At 41.7% G+C, this 18,261-nt stretch overlaps 1 protein-coding gene across 4 annotated transcripts in view; it reads left to right on the forward strand.

The window, feature by feature from the left end:
* The window catches only part of LOC132904966 (formin-binding protein 1-like), a 30,026-nt gene extending 12,054 nt beyond the window's left edge, over positions 1-17,972 (forward strand). The window contains exons 2-11 of one of the 4 annotated variants that reach the window (XM_060955826.1): positions 10,082-10,197; positions 12,042-12,092; positions 12,756-13,062; positions 13,240-13,386; positions 13,488-13,847; positions 14,705-14,734; positions 15,085-15,392; positions 15,472-15,663; positions 15,878-16,014; positions 16,134-17,972. In XM_060955826.1, coding sequence (XP_060811809.1) covers positions 10,082-10,197; positions 12,042-12,092; positions 12,756-13,062; positions 13,240-13,386; positions 13,488-13,847; positions 14,705-14,734; positions 15,085-15,392; positions 15,472-15,663; positions 15,878-16,014; positions 16,134-16,291 — 1,806 coding nt within the window. In that variant the 3' untranslated portion in view covers positions 16,292-17,972. The remainder of the gene's footprint in view (positions 1-10,081; positions 10,198-12,041; positions 12,093-12,755; positions 13,063-13,239; positions 13,387-13,487; positions 13,848-14,704; positions 14,735-15,084; positions 15,393-15,471; positions 15,664-15,877; positions 16,015-16,133) is intronic. The other 3 variants (XM_060955827.1, XM_060955828.1, XM_060955829.1) reach the window with 3 other exon arrangements.
* The last annotated feature ends 289 nt before the right edge of the window (positions 17,973-18,261 follow it).

Raw genomic sequence — 18,261 nt, forward strand, 5'->3', positions numbered from 1 at the left:
ATGTTGCGCACGAATTGCATTGACTCGAGATAACAAGACCACGACCCCGTTGTCGGCGATGAAGCCGTGTTCAAGAGGAGAGAAGAGTTTCCAAGGGTCCTTGTTAAGACTTTCGAGAACAGGGATTTCGTCCTCTCGAACAGGAAAATACTTAACGAGCAGTATGCCGCAAACATTTCGTTTACGCTCCATTCGACGAAAGCAAACGCTCTGTACTTCTTTAATTTTATTTAAATATCGTCAGGAGACCTCTGAATTCTATAAGTATCAAAGCTGCCAGTAATTATGTACTTTGACGATTCTCAATGGATTTGTATTTAAATTTCGGTGGAGCATAATTATTTCACCCTCGTTGTCGATTCTTCCTTTTCTGTTTCCACCAAAAGCTGCAAAGGCCGCAAAGGAAGCTTAATTATTTAAGAGCATTGATACGCTTTTGATCGGACATGCTATCACCGAGTACAAAATCCTGAAAACGCATTACTCATGCGATTAAAGTATAAATACTCGTTATCGAAAGAGTACATGCATAAATACGATACAAAAGCATCGGTTCTCTTATTTTCGTTCCTCTTATCTCTGATTCGTGTCTTTTCTAAATGCACAGCGGAATTCACGATTCATCGAAAGACCGCGCGTCAACTCGAAACGTATGGACGTGAAAAGCGTGCTCGTTTTTCCATTAAAATGGCCATGGCGATATGAGAGCGTGTCCACTCCACGACAATACCGGTCATAGTTGAATAGAGAGAAAGAGAGAGAAGGAGAGAGAGGTAAACAAAGTAGAGAGAGGAAAAAACAATGAGCCTGAATGACAGAGTGCGCGAGCGACTGCTCGTATTATCTGGAGAGGGAGAAAAAACAGTGCGAAGGTCTGCCGAGTCATTGACCGCGTCCAACGATAGTAACGAAATGTTCCGGTGATTCCGTGCTAATTAATTCGCGTTGCATAGTTACGATTGTACACGCTTCGAGTAGCCGCTGGCACTCGAGCTTGTGTCTAGCTTGAAAAGGCGTAGACGAGACACGTGGAACGTGTCGTCGCGTCGCGGCGTCGGTAGCATTGTCGCCGAAGGAAGAGAACTCTTAACCTGCTCCGGGGTTGGGTACGGCCCCTTGGCTCGTCCACGCAGCCAGCCTTTTTCCTCAAAGAACAATTGAGCGCGCTTCTCTTCCGCTTCTTCGAATCCCTTTCCGTTTCAAGCGTTTTCCATCGTGAATCTTGTAACCCACGGGAACGACTATTGTCTTCGATCAGGGACGTTGTGAAATAGAATTACATATTCTATTTTCCGACCAGCGCGGTGCGGAAACGAGAAAGATAGCGAGTAGGCGACCAGTTCCAATCTAGATGACTGGCCTGGCTCGCGTGAGATATCAAAAATTGTAATATATTATCGTTTTCATGGAATTAGTGGAACGGTACTTGAAATAACTTACTCATTAAGTTCGACTAGATTAACTTTATTTCTGAGGGAGTAAAGTACAAGTCCGATCTTTTATTTTTCTAGTCTATCGATATGAATTTTTAATAGATTTGAAAATATCTGTCTACTGTACTATACGATCCTTCATTGGATCAAATAGTCGAAGCTTGCTTCTCGATAAATATAAACATTTCTTTGGAAGAAATTCAAACACGAAGTTTAGTTCGACACGCAACCTCGTTTGTTTACGATATAACACACTGTTTGCAATAATTATAAACAAAGTTAATATAAAATACAAAACAACGAACGAATTTTCGAGGCTTCTTCGCCTTGAAAAACGGAAATACGCTCGATACTCCGAATGAAACGTTTCTGTTTTTGCGTAACGACTGCCAGATAGTATTAGTTGCAACGATCAATAAGCTCTGACGTCCCGCAGTTACTTCTCTTTGAAGTGTTTCTTCTCTGTGAAGTGTTTACGCCGTTCGTGGTTACCGACTACGTCGAATGCCTATAAATAAACTACTTGGCACACCGGTCATTATGCGTATTGCCGATAACTATGTCTAAGACTGGCGAATAATCAGGAAATCGCGATACGCCGTAGGAATAATTTCAGGTACAGATAAACGGTGTCCTATTGGCACGATGTATCGCTCGACCCATTTTCCCTCGCGGATTAACGCGACGAACTGAACGCTCACGGGCTTCGTTTCGTTCTCGACGATGCAGATATTTCGTAGTTGGCGATCGCACAAGGTTTACCTTAATCGTCGAAGAAGATGAATGGACTTGCTCGTCGTGGGACGCAAGGTCTTTGACCTTAACCGCAGGAAGAAAAATATTAGCAAACTATAATCCGTCGGATAATTACGTCTGTCCTTTGGTATAACAGAGATCACGATAGGCCAGTTAGCACGACAATGGTCGTTGACAGGCATGAAATGTATATCATGCATATGAAACGCATCGTGGCCTGCGCAGAATCTCTGCAAGGAAAGTTGTTGCCCCGCTCGAGATACAGGTTTTCTATTATTCAATCGATCTTTATGCATTTCTGCGTTTAGTTAATGGAACGTACCGGTTACGAAGGAGAAATGAAAAGTCGGATCTGTCGATTTATCGAGCTACAAAAAGACGAATGAATTCGTGGAAGCTAATCCCGTGGCCGGTACCCGATCGGAAAAAATGAGCTTTAGTCTTCTTTTATGTTATACGTATACTGGTTACTGCTACACGTAACGCGAAAGAATAGTAGAAGTATTTCGTTGAATATAAAGAAAAGATATAGGTATGTAACTGGAAAGAGAAAGTTTATCTAAACGCATAGTACTCTCGTAAAATCACCGAATCGATGGCATAATTGGACGTCGTAGGAGACATCGTACCCATCTTCGATCCACGATTCGATTTATAGATAAGATACTCTGAAATAACTATGATGTTTGTACCATGCGTGGGCGTTCTTCGCTCTTGGAATTAAGATGGGATCGATAAGATCGCGTAAAGTAAAAGCTTCGACAAAGCGTCGTATTGTTTTGATAACGGTTTGATCTCGTGTCGCTTCGTAAAGCATCTCCGTCTGTGGACGAGCGATAAAAGGCGTCAGTCGGACCACGCGACTTTCTCGTTGACCGACGATGAGTCGCGATTGAAGCTCTTTGTTCCGTAATCCGCATCGTCCGTCTCTCACCAGAGGACGAGTTTACCCATTACACCGTTAGCGTACGATCCGCGATAGTACGACCTAGGGCAACATTCCTGAGAATTTGCGAGCGTGCGAGTATCGTCGATCCTCTATCGCGCCGGATTCGTTTCTCGCGTACTACGATACGATTGCGAGCAAAACTCGCGCGAGGCTTTATTCGATAAATACGTCGTCGTTGGAGGTTTTTTTATCACCATTCGAGAGATACGATCGACTTAGGCGAGCACAAGTTGCATAACGGTGTCTCACGGATACCGATAAGGCTGAAATAAACGCGGCGTTGTAAGAGACCAATTGACACGAGGCTTAATTAGAAAATCGTGCGAGCGCGATTTATCTTTGGCGACCTGGACGATTCGTCTTCGATCAAGCGAGCACTTGTACGGACGCGAACGATTTATGGCGTCTATTAAAAGCTCAAGAGCAGGGATCTGTCAGTGCTGGAAAAAACGTGTGAAAAGTCCGTGTGGCTAGGAGTCAGCCTTGGAAAATCGAGTATGGAACTTATGCGCGTGTCATTCGAGCGGAGCAGCGAGCGATCGCTAGGCTGGCGCGGAGGAACGACGTCGTACGTCCTCGGAAGGTCATGCAAGAGAGAAAGGCCGGGAGGGAAGGAAAGTCGTTTGAATTTCGGCGTTTGAGCGACGAGTGCACTCGCTCTCGTTCCCCGTATGGCATTTCAAAGGAGAGATTCAAGGGTACCTAATTCTGGAGTATTTTTTCGCGTCGTCGAGAAGGCCCTGTCCCGTTTCGCGAAAGCGAACGATCTCCTAGGGTGGGGAACTGTAGCGTTCCCGAACTTATACTCTTTGGAACACTGTGAAAACTGAATGTGAATTTGAAGTCTACTTGGTTGCAAACGGTCGAGAACCACGCTCCTCTGTGTGCCGGAGTCAAGCATGCTATTTTCGCGAGACATCCGAACGCACAGCGTAGCGTGCATCTCTGTGCAGATTATTCACGCTGGATTGCATTAAAGACAACGGCGCATTCTCGGCGTTTCTATCATGCAACAGCCTCGTATCGTGTATCCGTCAACGGCTCTTGCGACTACCTTAGCAATTAGTCTTTTCTATGCTTCTCCTTTCTTTTCTTCTTCTTTTTTATTCTCGTTACGCGTGTGTACGTATGCTTGCGCACACGGGCGCATCTAACTAAGTATGCAATGCACCTTGAACATGTTGCATGCACCCGTATGCACCGCACGAGCCAACGACACTAGACGCGTACGTACGCTCGCTGTTGGTTCAACGTTCCGTCTGCTTATTAAATGCAGCCACCGTGCTCTCGTGTTTCACTGGTTACTCGTTAGTACACACGAACGACGTGTTACGAACATAGACGAAAGTGTGGAGTATCGTATCCACCTTTACCAAAGAACAAGAGTACGTTAGCGGGCTATTCGCGTCTGTTCGTCTTCGTCGACCACGTTGTATTGTTTTCCTTTGGTTCGTTTTCTCCTGTTTGTTCGTCGGTGTGACTGTACATTTCTCGCTGAACAGTTCAAGCACGAAACTAATTCCATTTGCTGTTGCATTTTATCGTCGCCAGTAGTAGATAGTAGGTCGTGTAGTTCAAAACTAAGATTTCTATTTGCAAAGTTGGCAAGACCAGTATGTTTTTTTCGAACTGTCAGACATCGTGAGACAGGGTGTAGCGAAACATTTTGTCTCGCCTCGGAGCCGCGCCCCATTTATATAATCCTCGATTGCTCTTCGTCAATATTTGACCGACGTCCCACGGCGTATGGTACTCGAAAACTCCATCTAAACTTTAAATCATCGTACTCGATCGTCTCGTTCGTCGATGATCTCTCGTCGTATCGACGATCCTGTTCGTTTCCTCCTATGTTCAAACGTATATATATACCTAATGGAGTAGTATCGTGCGCGTACTCGTGTTTGTCGCGCGACAAATTTCTCTGTCTGTTCCTCGCTGTCTGTCTGCTTGTCACCCCTATCCTTTTTCCATCGCCCTCGTTTCCCTGGCCCTCTCTGTTGCTCTTTGAAGTTGCGTGAGTATATACAGAGAAATGCAGGATCAATAGGGTGGTGGAGGGTACGAAAGCACCCCAGCGCGATTTCATGACTCATAATACACACTTGTTCGAGTCCTGCAGCGTTTCGTTCTCGCTTTACCTTACACGTGTCTCTGCTTTCCAAACAGTTTTTATAACACGAAATATTTTGTAATTTTTCTTCCGTTATTCTTTGAATTACGATAACGCGTGTCCGAGCTGGAATATTGATTTTCCACGATGCTCGTCTTCCCCACTTTTTCCACTGTCTCACGGCGAACAACGCTTTTTCAGCTCGCTCTCGCCGAATTAATTAACACCGACCTGCGCTTGGAAACTTTTTCAACCGGTCTTTCGGCGAGTCGCGTACTTTCGGTGCCCTCGACGCGATCGCGTTCCCATTTCACCACAACGAAAAGAAATTTTAGTTAATCAAAGACTGCCCACTGGGCTATGCGACTCTCCGAGCTACTCTCTGACTTGCACGTTTCACGGTTTGTCTTTGTACGCCGTAATTTTCTGGAAAGTTTTAGAAACTACCTTTTTAACGTCTTTTATTTCTTACTCTGTTCAATTAAAGTCTTTGAAGTTGCATGATAAACCGGTTCTAACGAGCAGGGATATTTGTATAGAATATAGTAGACAAGGATCGGAATTAAGCCTTGCTCTCGTGGTAGGGAAGAAACGTGATTGCCTCCCAGAAATCTTTCTTAACGACTCGTCCAAGTCGGAAGGAATCGTTAAAAAGGAAAGAAAGAAAGAAACGCGTCTGTAGATGCCCTGTGGTCGAAGGCAGTCGAAGGTATGCCGAATATCGGGGACCAGTTCGACAGGCCAAAACTCGAAGCCTGAAGATATCGTAAAAGCAAGAAGATAGTGGAAGGAGGTATAGCGATGGTCGGATAAAGGCGATTGCCATACACGTGCTTAACGGAAAGGCCGAATTTATTTTCACGGGATGGTCTAACCGACCTGGACAGTATGCGTTTTGCAAAGTTAGGTCGACGTTGCAAGTGCATGTCTTTGAAAAAGATCGAACCTGAGGGGTGAGTCATAGGGCGGCCGGATATGTCGGTGCACGTTTTTCATCTATCGACCTGCGGTACAGAAAACGCAGGATTGGTCGTGGGGAAACTCGCCGGTGTACAACCGTGCGTATACATCGTGGGGAGGCTTTGCTCGCTGAAAATCGATTCTAGATAATGGGCCATAATTTCATTCGCGTCCTATCGAATGAAAATCGAACAACTCGAACCGTATTGATGAAACTCTTCGATCAACCGAAGTGGTCGTACGCTGTTCCAACGATTTTACAGAGTGTTTGCTTTTCCGTGTCCTGCGAGCTGAGAATAATTTTATTTGAAATGGTAGTTATATAGAAAGTTGATTTTATTTTCAAGTCACGCGCAATTAGTCGACTAATTTCAAACATGTTGAGTTGTCTAAAGCTGAATAGATCCGGAACGATAGATGTATAAATTCTTCTACGATCTCGTATATATATTTAATATGGATACTCACTCGCTCTTTGTATCTCTCGATCGCAGCAATATCCTGTTGTGAACGTAAGGTATTCCGCTTGAACCGATTTACGTAATATTCGTGTTTTTCCCCAATAAACGACGAGGCTTAGTTCGATAATTATAATTAGACCGCCGATATCGGAGGCGGTGCGGCGTGAAAATAAAATCAGTCGCTGGTCAAGATAGAGCGAAGTGGCTCGAATCGGCGAGGAAAAGGATAAAATGATAGGTTTTTCTGTTCCTGTACGTTCGAAAGTCCGAGTTCGACTATCACCTGCGTTACTAGTTCTCCGTTATTTAGTTGCAAATTGCCCCGGTTACGACGTCGATCGCGTACAGTTATCACAATGAGAAAGTCGCGAGCGATTCGGGAAAATTATTATTTTACCTGGCGTAATACCTGGTAAATTATTGGCGAATCTCTACGATCGAGTCTACGACATATGACTTATTGTCAGGTATCTGATTCAAGCGTGTTCGGTACCAGATATAGTATCGTATCACCGCTCGTCTGTATCGCTACTCGGTACACGTATCATGTTATACCTGCTACGATTAGCTTGGTCTCCTGGATATTCCTGTTTACGACGACAAAACGAGTCTCGAATCAATATCGCAAAGACTTTGTCTCTTCCTCCGCCACTCTGTAACTTTAGATCGTATATGTACTTTGGTTAACATCTTAGGTGTTATGGGCGGGCTGAAACGATGGTTGACACGATGGAATAAACATCTACGTAAAGTAGCATTCTAAAATATGAATTAATCCTGTTCGAATCTAGTCCATGCGATATATCGAAAAGCGACGCGACTTCAACCACGACCACGTCGTGAGAGTAAGAATGTTTATGTTAGATTCGTAGAATACACGTGCAGGTTCGACCACTTGGAAGAATGTTTGCAGAGCGCGTGAAATCACGAAGCATGTACGGTACGACTGAGAAGCAGAGTCCAATGTGAATTGTTAAAGAGTTCAAGGTTTAAAAGAATCGAGTCGTGTTGATCGTAGAGTTAAATCATTACTGCGTTATTTCTGTTATACCGTTAAAAATAATTTCTGCTATACATCGAACGATTAAAAACGTGCACACGACCCAATCTTCTTACTATGTATTCTATTACATATCGTGACAAGTTTAACATCGATTAATCGCGTGAAACGTATGATTTGATGACTCGCGGTTTTCCTCTACCTGTATTTTCATATCTTGTCACCATCAACGCGATGTCAGTTAATTACTTTAATGAACTTTAATGCATGTACACCAGCTAGATACATCCTGGACGTGTGACATCGATGCGTCACGAGATCTTGTTCGTTTCTTTCCTTTTTTCTTTCCTTTTATGCAACTGGTTCGAGGTGGATCTCGAAAAAGGAAAGAGCTGCCGATCGCCGATGTCTGTACACGTAGACGCGCGTCTTACGATCTGTGCGTGGCCCTTGAATGGCTACTTGTTGGAAATGAAAGTAACGCGTTTCGAATGCCGGAGCATAGGCGACTCGATCGGGCTTCCCTCCCGTCCCTTCCGCTCTTTTCCACTCTCTTTCCCCGAACACGAACGGAGTAAACGTTGCCGCCGTGTACCGTACAGCTCGATTTGTCCTTATGCCGCGACTAGCGTAAGCGTTGAAAGACAGGATCGTCCTTGAACGATAAAGCTTCCATTCCGTAACTCGGTGCGCTACGGCGAATGTCGTTTTCTTTCATGTTCCCAGAACCTTGAGGAATTCTCGTTGCTGTGGCGCTATGCGGTTTAATCGGTTTCGGGTCATCACGCCAAGCGAATACTTTTCAGAAGAGAATTCCACGAACACGATGTTCCACGGTATGGAACCCGGTACGTTCCTCTCTACGTGAATGAATTAAACTTTCGATTGACGAGGCTTCTTGCGTGTAGCCGGTAAAAGAAGGGGTCGTAAAATCGAAGTTACGTGTTTCGAGTGTCCGGCGTAAACGTTAGAGTTACGACGCTACCAAGTTTACGTTTAGATACTCGTTGAAACGCGTAAAATAGGATATTCAATTTGGATATCCTTTATAGGTGGCGCTATATGACATCTCGGATAATACGATTTATGATCTCGTTGTACATATTTCTTTTGTCGTTCGCATCGATCATCGTGAGTCTACGTAATACGTGCGCTCTCCATTCACGAGGCTCGTTGAAAATGTGAATGAAAATTCGTCGGCGGAAGAAAGAGCTGGTCGAGGCTGTACGGTAGCGGTACTGTTGCGATTCATAAGTCCGATAAAACGGTCAGAACCTATGAATCCCTGGCCTGGTGGTACCCAACCAGTTGGAATCGCGGGTGTACGTTGCGGCAATGGCAAACAGAGTCCAGTTTCACTTTTCGTGCCGAGCCGCTAAACGGCCAGAAATCTTTCCACCGGCAGCCTTGTGAAATCCTTCATTGTCCTGAGGAGGGCGATGCGTGTATGTGTGTCAGAAGGTTTTCTCAGTCGTCGACCGTGATGAGGAGTACATACACATGGAACACTGTCTAGCGTGCACACCGCTGCCGTTCGACCATGTATCTGCGAAGAAAAATTTTCTCTTTCTCCCTTTGCTGCTGGCAGACGACGTCGAACCGTGGAGAAATGTTCCGATCATTGGAACGCCATGGTCGATGCATCGGCTCGAGCAACGAGTTACGGCAGCTTTTTCGAGCGCCTCGGAAGAAATTTTAAAATGCCACGTTTCGCCGTTCGACCCACTGTCCCTTGCGAAACAGAGGTTTCGGGACAATCGATGAACAAAAATTGAGCTACGCTTTGGTACGATCGCGATTTAATAGCAAATTTTTGCCTGTAAACTTTTTACGATAGCTTTTGGAAGTGTATCTTTTATCGCCCTGATAACAAATTGATATTAATTTCGCGACAAAGATAAATCGTTTGCTTGAAATATATATATAGGATATGATTTTAAACGAGGCATCAGAAGTATCGGTCGTGTAACGATAAAAATAATGTTTAACGAAATAGAACAACGATATAAAATGATACGAAATAAGGAAATAAAATTTTCCCAACTAACTCCCGTGTATTTCACATTTGTTCCTTATCTTCGTATCCTAGTCACCGCACACTCGTAAAGACGTTACACGTTCAACGTAGATTCTCGCCACGTGTACCAAATTTCCACGTGGCATCAAGCGTCTCGCCAGTCTCACGTATATTCTTCGAATCGATCCTCGCCCGTTATCGATAGCCTAGATATTTGTTCATATCGTTATAGCTCCACAGGAATTTTTCAGGCGAATTCGCTCTTCCACGCTCGAACGTAGTATCGTTCTGCCAGATATTAAAATCTAGTTAGTTTTGTTCTTTCCAATTACGTCTGACAATCTCATCGAGCTTCCAAACTATGTCAACTGATCGTGTGTTTCCTTTTTCTGCAGGACCAGTACGAGAATCTGTCCCTGCACACGCAGAAAGGGATAGAGTTCCTGGAAAGGTATGGCCATTTCATTCGTGACCGATGCGCTATCGAGGTGGAATATGCTGCTAAACTCAGGTAAGAAATACTTGTGCGTATTAGAAGCGTGTATTTGACGTGCATAGATTCCTCGCGAGATTTATCGTTGGTGGCTGTTTTTGTTTAACCGAGATGCACGCCTCTCTTTTTCTACATAAATTAACAAAGGGGACAGTATCCGAGGTTAACGATTTCAATGGGACATCCTGTATAATGAGCGTGTCTCACGCACCCCATGAGTTCACGGACACAAGATGTAGTCAGTAATATTGTATTAAAGGGCCCCCTTGTTTGTTCCGTGAATGCCGTCTACTGTTGCACACTTTTGTTCTATCTGGTGTCTCGAAAGCAGCTTATTTTCTCCTCTCTACCGGTATAATATAAACTGGTTTATATAATATCCACCTGATTTAATAAAAAATTAATAACAAAACAAAATATCGGCTGATAAAGCATTTTTTAAGAAGAAACGATTGGAATTTAGCTAGAGAGGTAGTGCGATTTCTTTTGAATTTGGCAGGATTTAATTGCCACGAACGTGTTATCGGTGTCCCTTAATCAGTTGACGCATATGAAGCGTAGAGAATGATTCCGCGTGCTCGTCACACATCTATCCAAGGCACGTTCGTTCCACTGCATATAAATTATCACGGGCACGTTCCTCGCCTTAATGCGCCGTAATTTCTACGATACATGCTCGTGTTACTCGTACAAATGGAGTACCGTTTTACCGCGTGGCAGTTTCCCTCGATGCACCGTTGATTTTCATTAAAAGCATTCCGAACACTCTGCAAAATACGGTTATATTCTTTAAATCTAGCGCACTTAATTTCTTCGAGTTTCTCGGTTAGTTAGAGAAGTTCGGTGCAATGTACGACGAATTATCGGATACTAACCCAGATCTAGAAAAAACAGCCCGAGAATCGTAAGACAGAAATAGCTTGTCAAGTCCCTTTTCTTCTATCTCTGTAATTCGAACGTAAAAAAAGTCCACTTTTGTCCAAAGTAGCTTTTTCTTAGCTACCGATCTAGACCATCGATATCGAAACGTAAATTACTTGGAATGTATATCCGTTAAGCTTTTGAATAACGATCTCTAGATCTAGGCAAAGGGTATCGGGAATCGACTTGAAAATAACTTTCCCAATTTTTGAACAGTGACCCAGACCTACGAAGGGGAATTCAAGCGGACTCGAAAATAACTTTTCCGATTCGACACGCGCACGTACATACTTGGACTTGCCTCCTAATTTACGGTTCCCGTTTCTTGGTATTTTAGAAATCATCGGACGTTTTCACGAACCGTTTTCCGGTTTCGCGGCACGTTAAAGTCCGATAAACCGTATGGTTGATCTGGTATCAAGGACACGTCAACTTCCGGATGATAATGCATTTGGTAGCCGACACACATTTATCGCTCGCTCGTCGCCCGAGTGTTCAAATTAGAATGACTCGGCCGTAGTTATTTCTTGCTGCACGAATGACTAAACGCAATCTGAGCATGGAATTCTGGAAAACGTCCAGCTTTATTGTTCTACGTGAAACACGAGCTTTATCATCGTTTTGTCGCGCGGTTTTATAACGCTCAACGAGATTTCTTTTTCCTTACGCTATTATGGAAATTCTAATCTTCACGTAGCTATCAACAACGTTACAATTTGTGCTCAGGCGTCTCCAAAGGCGTCTCTTTGAAGATTTCTTTAAACCACAAATAGCTAGAAAAGGACCAACGTTATTTAAATGTAGGATTTTCTTTGTTATCTTTTACACGAACCAAAGATAAATTATTTCCTTAGCAGGAGATGTTAGGTCTCTTTTTCATACGTTGTCTTCGGGTTGACTATTACACGTGATCGGCAATCTTGTTTCGTTTCTGATTTCAGACGTCTCGTGAAGAGCTATCAACCCAAGAAGAAGGAGGAGGAGGATTATCAGTAAGTATGAGCCAACTCAGAGGCGTAATACCGGATCCACGCTCCGTAGTAATGTTCCTCGACATGAATAATGCTTCAAAATAATTCCTACTGTAAAATACATTCTGCCTACTTTTTCTGTCTTTCTTCTTTTCTTCTTGGCATGTAAATTATATTTTAGTAGGTCGTTCTCAGTCAGAGATAAATGATCCGGTAAAGAATATATTTCCTGTGTTTTTCCAAAGCGACTTTACTATCTGGCATTCGGCCCATCTTTTTATATTCTTAGTTATTTCGTGAACGTCAATCCTCGATACTTATTCCTCGTAGTCAGGATTGATCTCGCAACCGATCGCGTACGTCTTGCAATTCTTAAGAGTACGAATGCTTCCTAGACTTTCGATTAGAATGCAAACGCGGCGCCTGAAAGTAAAGAAAAATTCTCGAGCGCCTTTGATATTCCATGCGTGGCATGACAGAAAACAGTAGCTAATCTCTTATCTGAGGGCGTGGGTAGATTGCATTATAAGTTGTAGTCGGTAACTGGCTCGTTACTGCGCTTACAGGCTTGTTTCTTTTCATGCTGCGGTTCGTTCTGCATCATATTCATTTACGTAAACCAAAAGATTTATGACCTTGCGTCGTATAATTAAATACGAGACGATGTATGAACTTTGACCGCAGGTATAGTCCATGCCGAGCGTTCAAAATGGAGTTGAACGAGGTAAACGATCAGGCAGGACAGAGGGAAGTAATCGCAGAGAATCTACAGGCAAACGTGTTAAGGGAATTGAATATTCTCGTGAAGGATTTCAAGGAAGACCGTAAAAAGCATCTTCAAGAAGGCGCCAGATTAATGGCGAACCTGACCGGTCAGATTGGGAATCTGGAGCGTGCTAGGAAGGCTTACGAGAAAGCTTTCCGTGAGGCGGAAAGAGCAGTGGAAAATTATCAAAGGGCAGATGCTGATTTGAATCTCTCGAGAGCGGAAGTAGGTGGATGGTTTTGATCCTCGTTTCACTTTTGCACCTGAGAAATTTCGAATTAACTTGGCTGAGTAGCTTTTAACGTAAAACTCTAAGCGAATATCGATCCGTGGATACTTGTCGAGGAATACAAGTTGCGTGGTAATAATCTGTGAACTTTATAAGATTTATTTTATGCTCAGGTCGAAAAGCAGAGGATGAACATGACCTTAAAAACTCAGCAGAGCGAAGAAGCGAAAACCGAGTACGCGAATCAGTTGCAGAAAACAAACGACATGCAGACGCTGCATTATCACACGGCTATGCCAGAAGTGTTTCAACACCTGCAGGTATACGACATTGTTTGATCTATTATTTATCTATCTGGAATCCAGAATGACTATCCTTCCAAGATGTACACGATTTCAACGCTCTATATATCTTGTTGTAGGAACTCGATGAAAAGAGAATAAAAAATATGCGAAACTACATGCTAAAGTCTGTAGAGATAGAACGAGCAGTGGCTCCGATAATCGCTCAGTGTTTAGACGGTATCGAGAAAGCGGCAAACGAGATCAATGAGAAAAAAGACACGCTATTGGTAATCGAACGTTACAAAAGCGGCTTCCAGCCTCCGGGAGATTTTCCGTTCGAAGACCTTTCCGTGGCTAAAACGTACGACAGCAATAGTCAGTTGTCACAGCCCGTGATGCAGCCGATACACAATCATCACCTGACAGCGAAGGGTACCGTTTCTGGTAGTAAAATCAAGAAGAGGGTTGGTCTGTTCGGCATATTCAGTAGCAATAAGGTAAATGTTGTTCATAGCGATTCCACCAGTGTAGTTTTTATTTGTGTCATAAGTATGTTTGTGATTCAAGCATTGTTCACGTTTTTTACTCTTTCTCTCTTCAAAAGTGTAAAAACGTCGAAAGTAAGAACGAAAGATAGTTACAATATGCACGAAATATTCCTTATTTTTTTGTAATTACCTTATTCGATACGTATATTCGCATAATTATCTATCAACAAGCCTGAAATACGCACACAGATTTTTCGCAGCATGAATGATTCGTGTAATTTTTAATTTTCTAAATAATCGTATTTTTCGTTTTTTTTAGCGATGTGTATCGTTCCTTTAAAATTTCTTTTTTATTTCGTGCGATCGTTAAGGCGAAAGGGATGGAATAGGGATATCACGTTCGTTCTATCTAGCTCGAACGATAATTTAAAATAGTATCGTGTTAATTTTCGCGTAGCCAGCATAACTTATCTTTCTTCTGTACTTTTTATTAATTTGGTGGATGGTTCGATCTGCCTGTGTGGTCTCTTGTTTCCAATCACCCGTGGACTATGAATTTGGATACTATTGTACTTAGTAAGTACACTACAAATCGCTTGCTCGCCTGCCACTGTGTAACATCAGCATTTTGTTCTGCATCGAGATGTATATCAGTAATTACGTACGTTTGTTAGATGTGTCTTGTTGGCCGAGTACAAACTCAGACATCGTTAAAACAGTAAATACCATTTTGCGTATTACGGAATATGTAATGTCCATGATATTTTCTTTACTGAGTTTTTACTCAACGCTATCGCCTGAGCCCCGTTTTTCCGATTCATTCGCTGAATGATACGCTTTTGGAATTTGTTTCATGCGAACAACAGAAGTTGATCGAGGTGGGCATAGCTTTGAAGGTCTGTCTATTTCTTTACTGTTGTCATTGTCTATTGTACGACAGTCCTTATTCACAGAGTCCCACGGTTTTGATGATTGACCACAGAATACTCGCCTTTATGTATATTTTTTTTTTTTATTTCATTCATAGTTTGTCCAGCTCTAAGTATGCTCGTGAAAGTGACGCATAATATAAAACGTTGTTGAATTTGTATTTATTAACTCTTCATTAGTAACGTAGAATTAACTCTACTATCGTATATATATGATAATCGCGTGCTTTCTTCTCTTTTGTTTTCCATCGTAATTCATTAAATATTTTGCTAACATTCACCTTTGAAACTTGGATACTTAAATCGAAACATTCCAGAATAATGTGCCCGGATACGGCGACGGTGCAAAGGAGGACTGCAGCGATCTACCTCCGAATCAACGCAAGAAGAGACTACAACAAAGGCTGGATGAAATACAAGCAAAAATTCAGCAAGAAACCGCAGCTAGGGACGGCTTGATGAAAATGAAAGGCGTATACGAACAAAATCCTGCGTTAGGTGATCCGATGAGCATAGAAGGACAATTGAATCAATCGAGTAACAAACTAGATAAACTAGGTGCAGAATTGGCAAAGTTCCAAGGTTATTTCGAAGAAGCAATGCGCGCCGGTGTCAGTTTATCCAGGTGACCTTGCAGAATTTCATAGACTCTTTTCACGATCTACTTGGTTCATAGTGTAAGTTGTATAATCTAAAATTTCTAGTCCGAGTCAAGCACCACGAAAACCGACTAGTAATGGTTCCGCAACAAGGCCGTTAAGTTCAAGAAGATCCAGTCATTCAGGAGGAGAGGAAAGTCTGTCAAGATCGGCGTCTGATTCAAGTGTAAGCAACGCGAACGCTAATCAACCAATGCACAAGAAAAGTGCTCCGGGTACGCCGCAGCCGTCGCACGGGTAAGTTTTAATTAACTAATTCTCGTTTCGAATTCTACCAATTCTATATCGGGTCATATTACGAAATTAATCTAGGATCTACCGTGAAAGACTTCCTTTTTGTTCAATCGAATCGTTGTGATAATAATGAGTTTTTGAATCGGTATAAATACAGATTAGAATTTTTAACTAGACCAATTAGACACGCTTTTCGCTTTACGGTACTGATGCACAGTTCCACGAATAGCCCGGAATCTGGTCTTGGAGAATCGAGGACATCCCTTCCTGGTAGTGGCGGAGAAGAATATTACGTTGATGAAATTGATGCTCAACCGCCATTGGGAACGTGTAGGGCTCTTTATCCTTTCGATGGTACGTGCATATATCCGACAACTATTCTATATATCCGAACTATATATCCGAAGTATTCTTAATTTATTTCTGTCAATGATCCAAAAAATATGTATATGAATTGAAAATTATATTTTTAGCAACTAGCGAAGGTTCAATACCGATGTACGATGGAGAAGAATTATACATGATTGAATTAGATCAAGGGGATGGATGGACGCGTGTGCGTCGCATTTCACAACCAATCGAGGGCTTTGTACCTACATCTTACATAGAGTGTCATCTCTATAACACTTAGCCACTTCTTTTAGAACGTTAAACAATTGTGAAATGAGGAAGTTTCAAGGTTATTCATACTATGAGTTCAATATGGTACATTGAACGATTAAAAATAGCAATGAGAGTGTTGTTAAGGGTTTTGTGTTGGTTGAATGGCACAAGGTTTCAGCATATATTCTGGTCAAATCATGGGCCTAAATGTCAGTGATGTCGTATAAATAAAAATTATTATGTGCCAATGTTCTGATTTTTGGAAGAATCTTATGACTTTGGTTGTCGAAGGTTCAGTCAATTATGTCCAACACATTTCCCTCTAGCTTCCATCAGTTTATCGAACAAGAGAGAACAAAGAGAAAATAAATTTCACTTTTAAGATCTAGCTTCTTTTATACAAAAGTGATCGACAAGTTGAACTCACTTAGTACTAAATAGTATAGTTAAGATCGTACAATTACTTAGAATGATGTTATGCCCAACCGTTTTAAGGACGTTTCATTGTACGCGTTCAATATTTGTGAAGTATGATACATTTTTTGAAGAAAAATGATAAAAGCACCCTGATCACTTCGATGATTCTGGAAACGTGTCTCTGTAATTTAGATATGCACAAGTAATTAATTTGCAACTTCATTAATGAAAGTAAATACCTGTCGTATAATACACATACACACATACACACACACATATATATATATAAAACATGTGCTCCGCCTACACATCACGGATAAAAATTACGGTCGTTGTAATTGCACGAGTTTTTATGTGCTTTTTTTTTATTAACTCGGTTGTAAAGTAGGCAACTCACAGACGAATTCACACTATCTCTGCCGAAGTTCAAGAAACTGATAAATCCTATAATGCTTTTAAATTTAATTTTTATTTAAATTTTATATATATTACAAAAATAGGGAAAATGCATTATTTGTTTTATGGCATACACACACACACATATATATATATATATATCTCAATGTCTGTTTCTTGCTTTAGCCGATGATAGAAGCGTGATGTCACTTCTTTACAATTATTTTTGAATTATTTTTTATTTTCTATCGTTCTTTAGTAAGTTTATTAATTGACGTTCGTTCTCATTGACGTTTTCTTTTCTTTTTTGTTTTCTTTTTAATGCAACAGGAAGGTGATTAGGTGGTGCTCTGTACAGCAAGTAGATTCCGAAGATTGGTCGGTTAAGTTTTGTTTATGATATTGCCTGGATGTGAATTTAGTTAGAATATATTTCTGTACATATTGCAAGGGATATGGGAGGAAGAACGAAATGAATGGTACGTGTGTGAGTGCCAGATTCGATGTGTATTCTGTGGAGCGATAAATTTGGTTCCATTGCAGATATAAGTACGAAATGGTGGTGTTAACATTTTTGTTTGAAAAAAATGCCTCTATTTCGATGCTGGAAGAAATTCTTAGCTTCGCGGTTACAAAGCCTAGATTCGTCCTAGATTCGATTGCGATGTATCGAGATCGTGTAGTCGTATATATGCTCGCGTATTAAAAATATGTATATGTATATGTATATGTATATGTATATGTATATATATAAATATAAACAAATAAATAAATATGCTATATATATACATATAGATATATAAACTATAATCACTCATTAAAGTATAGCTTCGGTATATAAGGTACGCAAGTACACGAAATTAAACAAAGATCAATAGCTCTTTCTTGAGCCGCAATTGCTGCTGCTGCCTATTCATTCGCTGTAATTTCTTTACACCCTGACATACGATTATAAGTTTCACTGCATTTTCTGAGAAACCAAGAATAAGCATGCAGTATGTGTCTTCGCGCGATATTTTTTAAATTTATCATTAGTTGTCAGAATGCGAGCTGTAAGATTTTTGCGAAAGTCGACAGTATTTTCGCGTGCGGTTATCGGTGTCAATGAAAAGTCAATCGCAATACTTTTCGCTTGAATACCGGTCTCTGATAGGCTGTATCACTCGATGAAAGTGGAATGAGAAA

This window comes from Bombus pascuorum, chromosome 3 (genome assembly GCF_905332965.1).
Source record: "Bombus pascuorum chromosome 3, iyBomPasc1.1, whole genome shotgun sequence".
Classification (NCBI taxonomy): Eukaryota; Metazoa; Arthropoda; class Insecta; order Hymenoptera; family Apidae; genus Bombus; species Bombus pascuorum.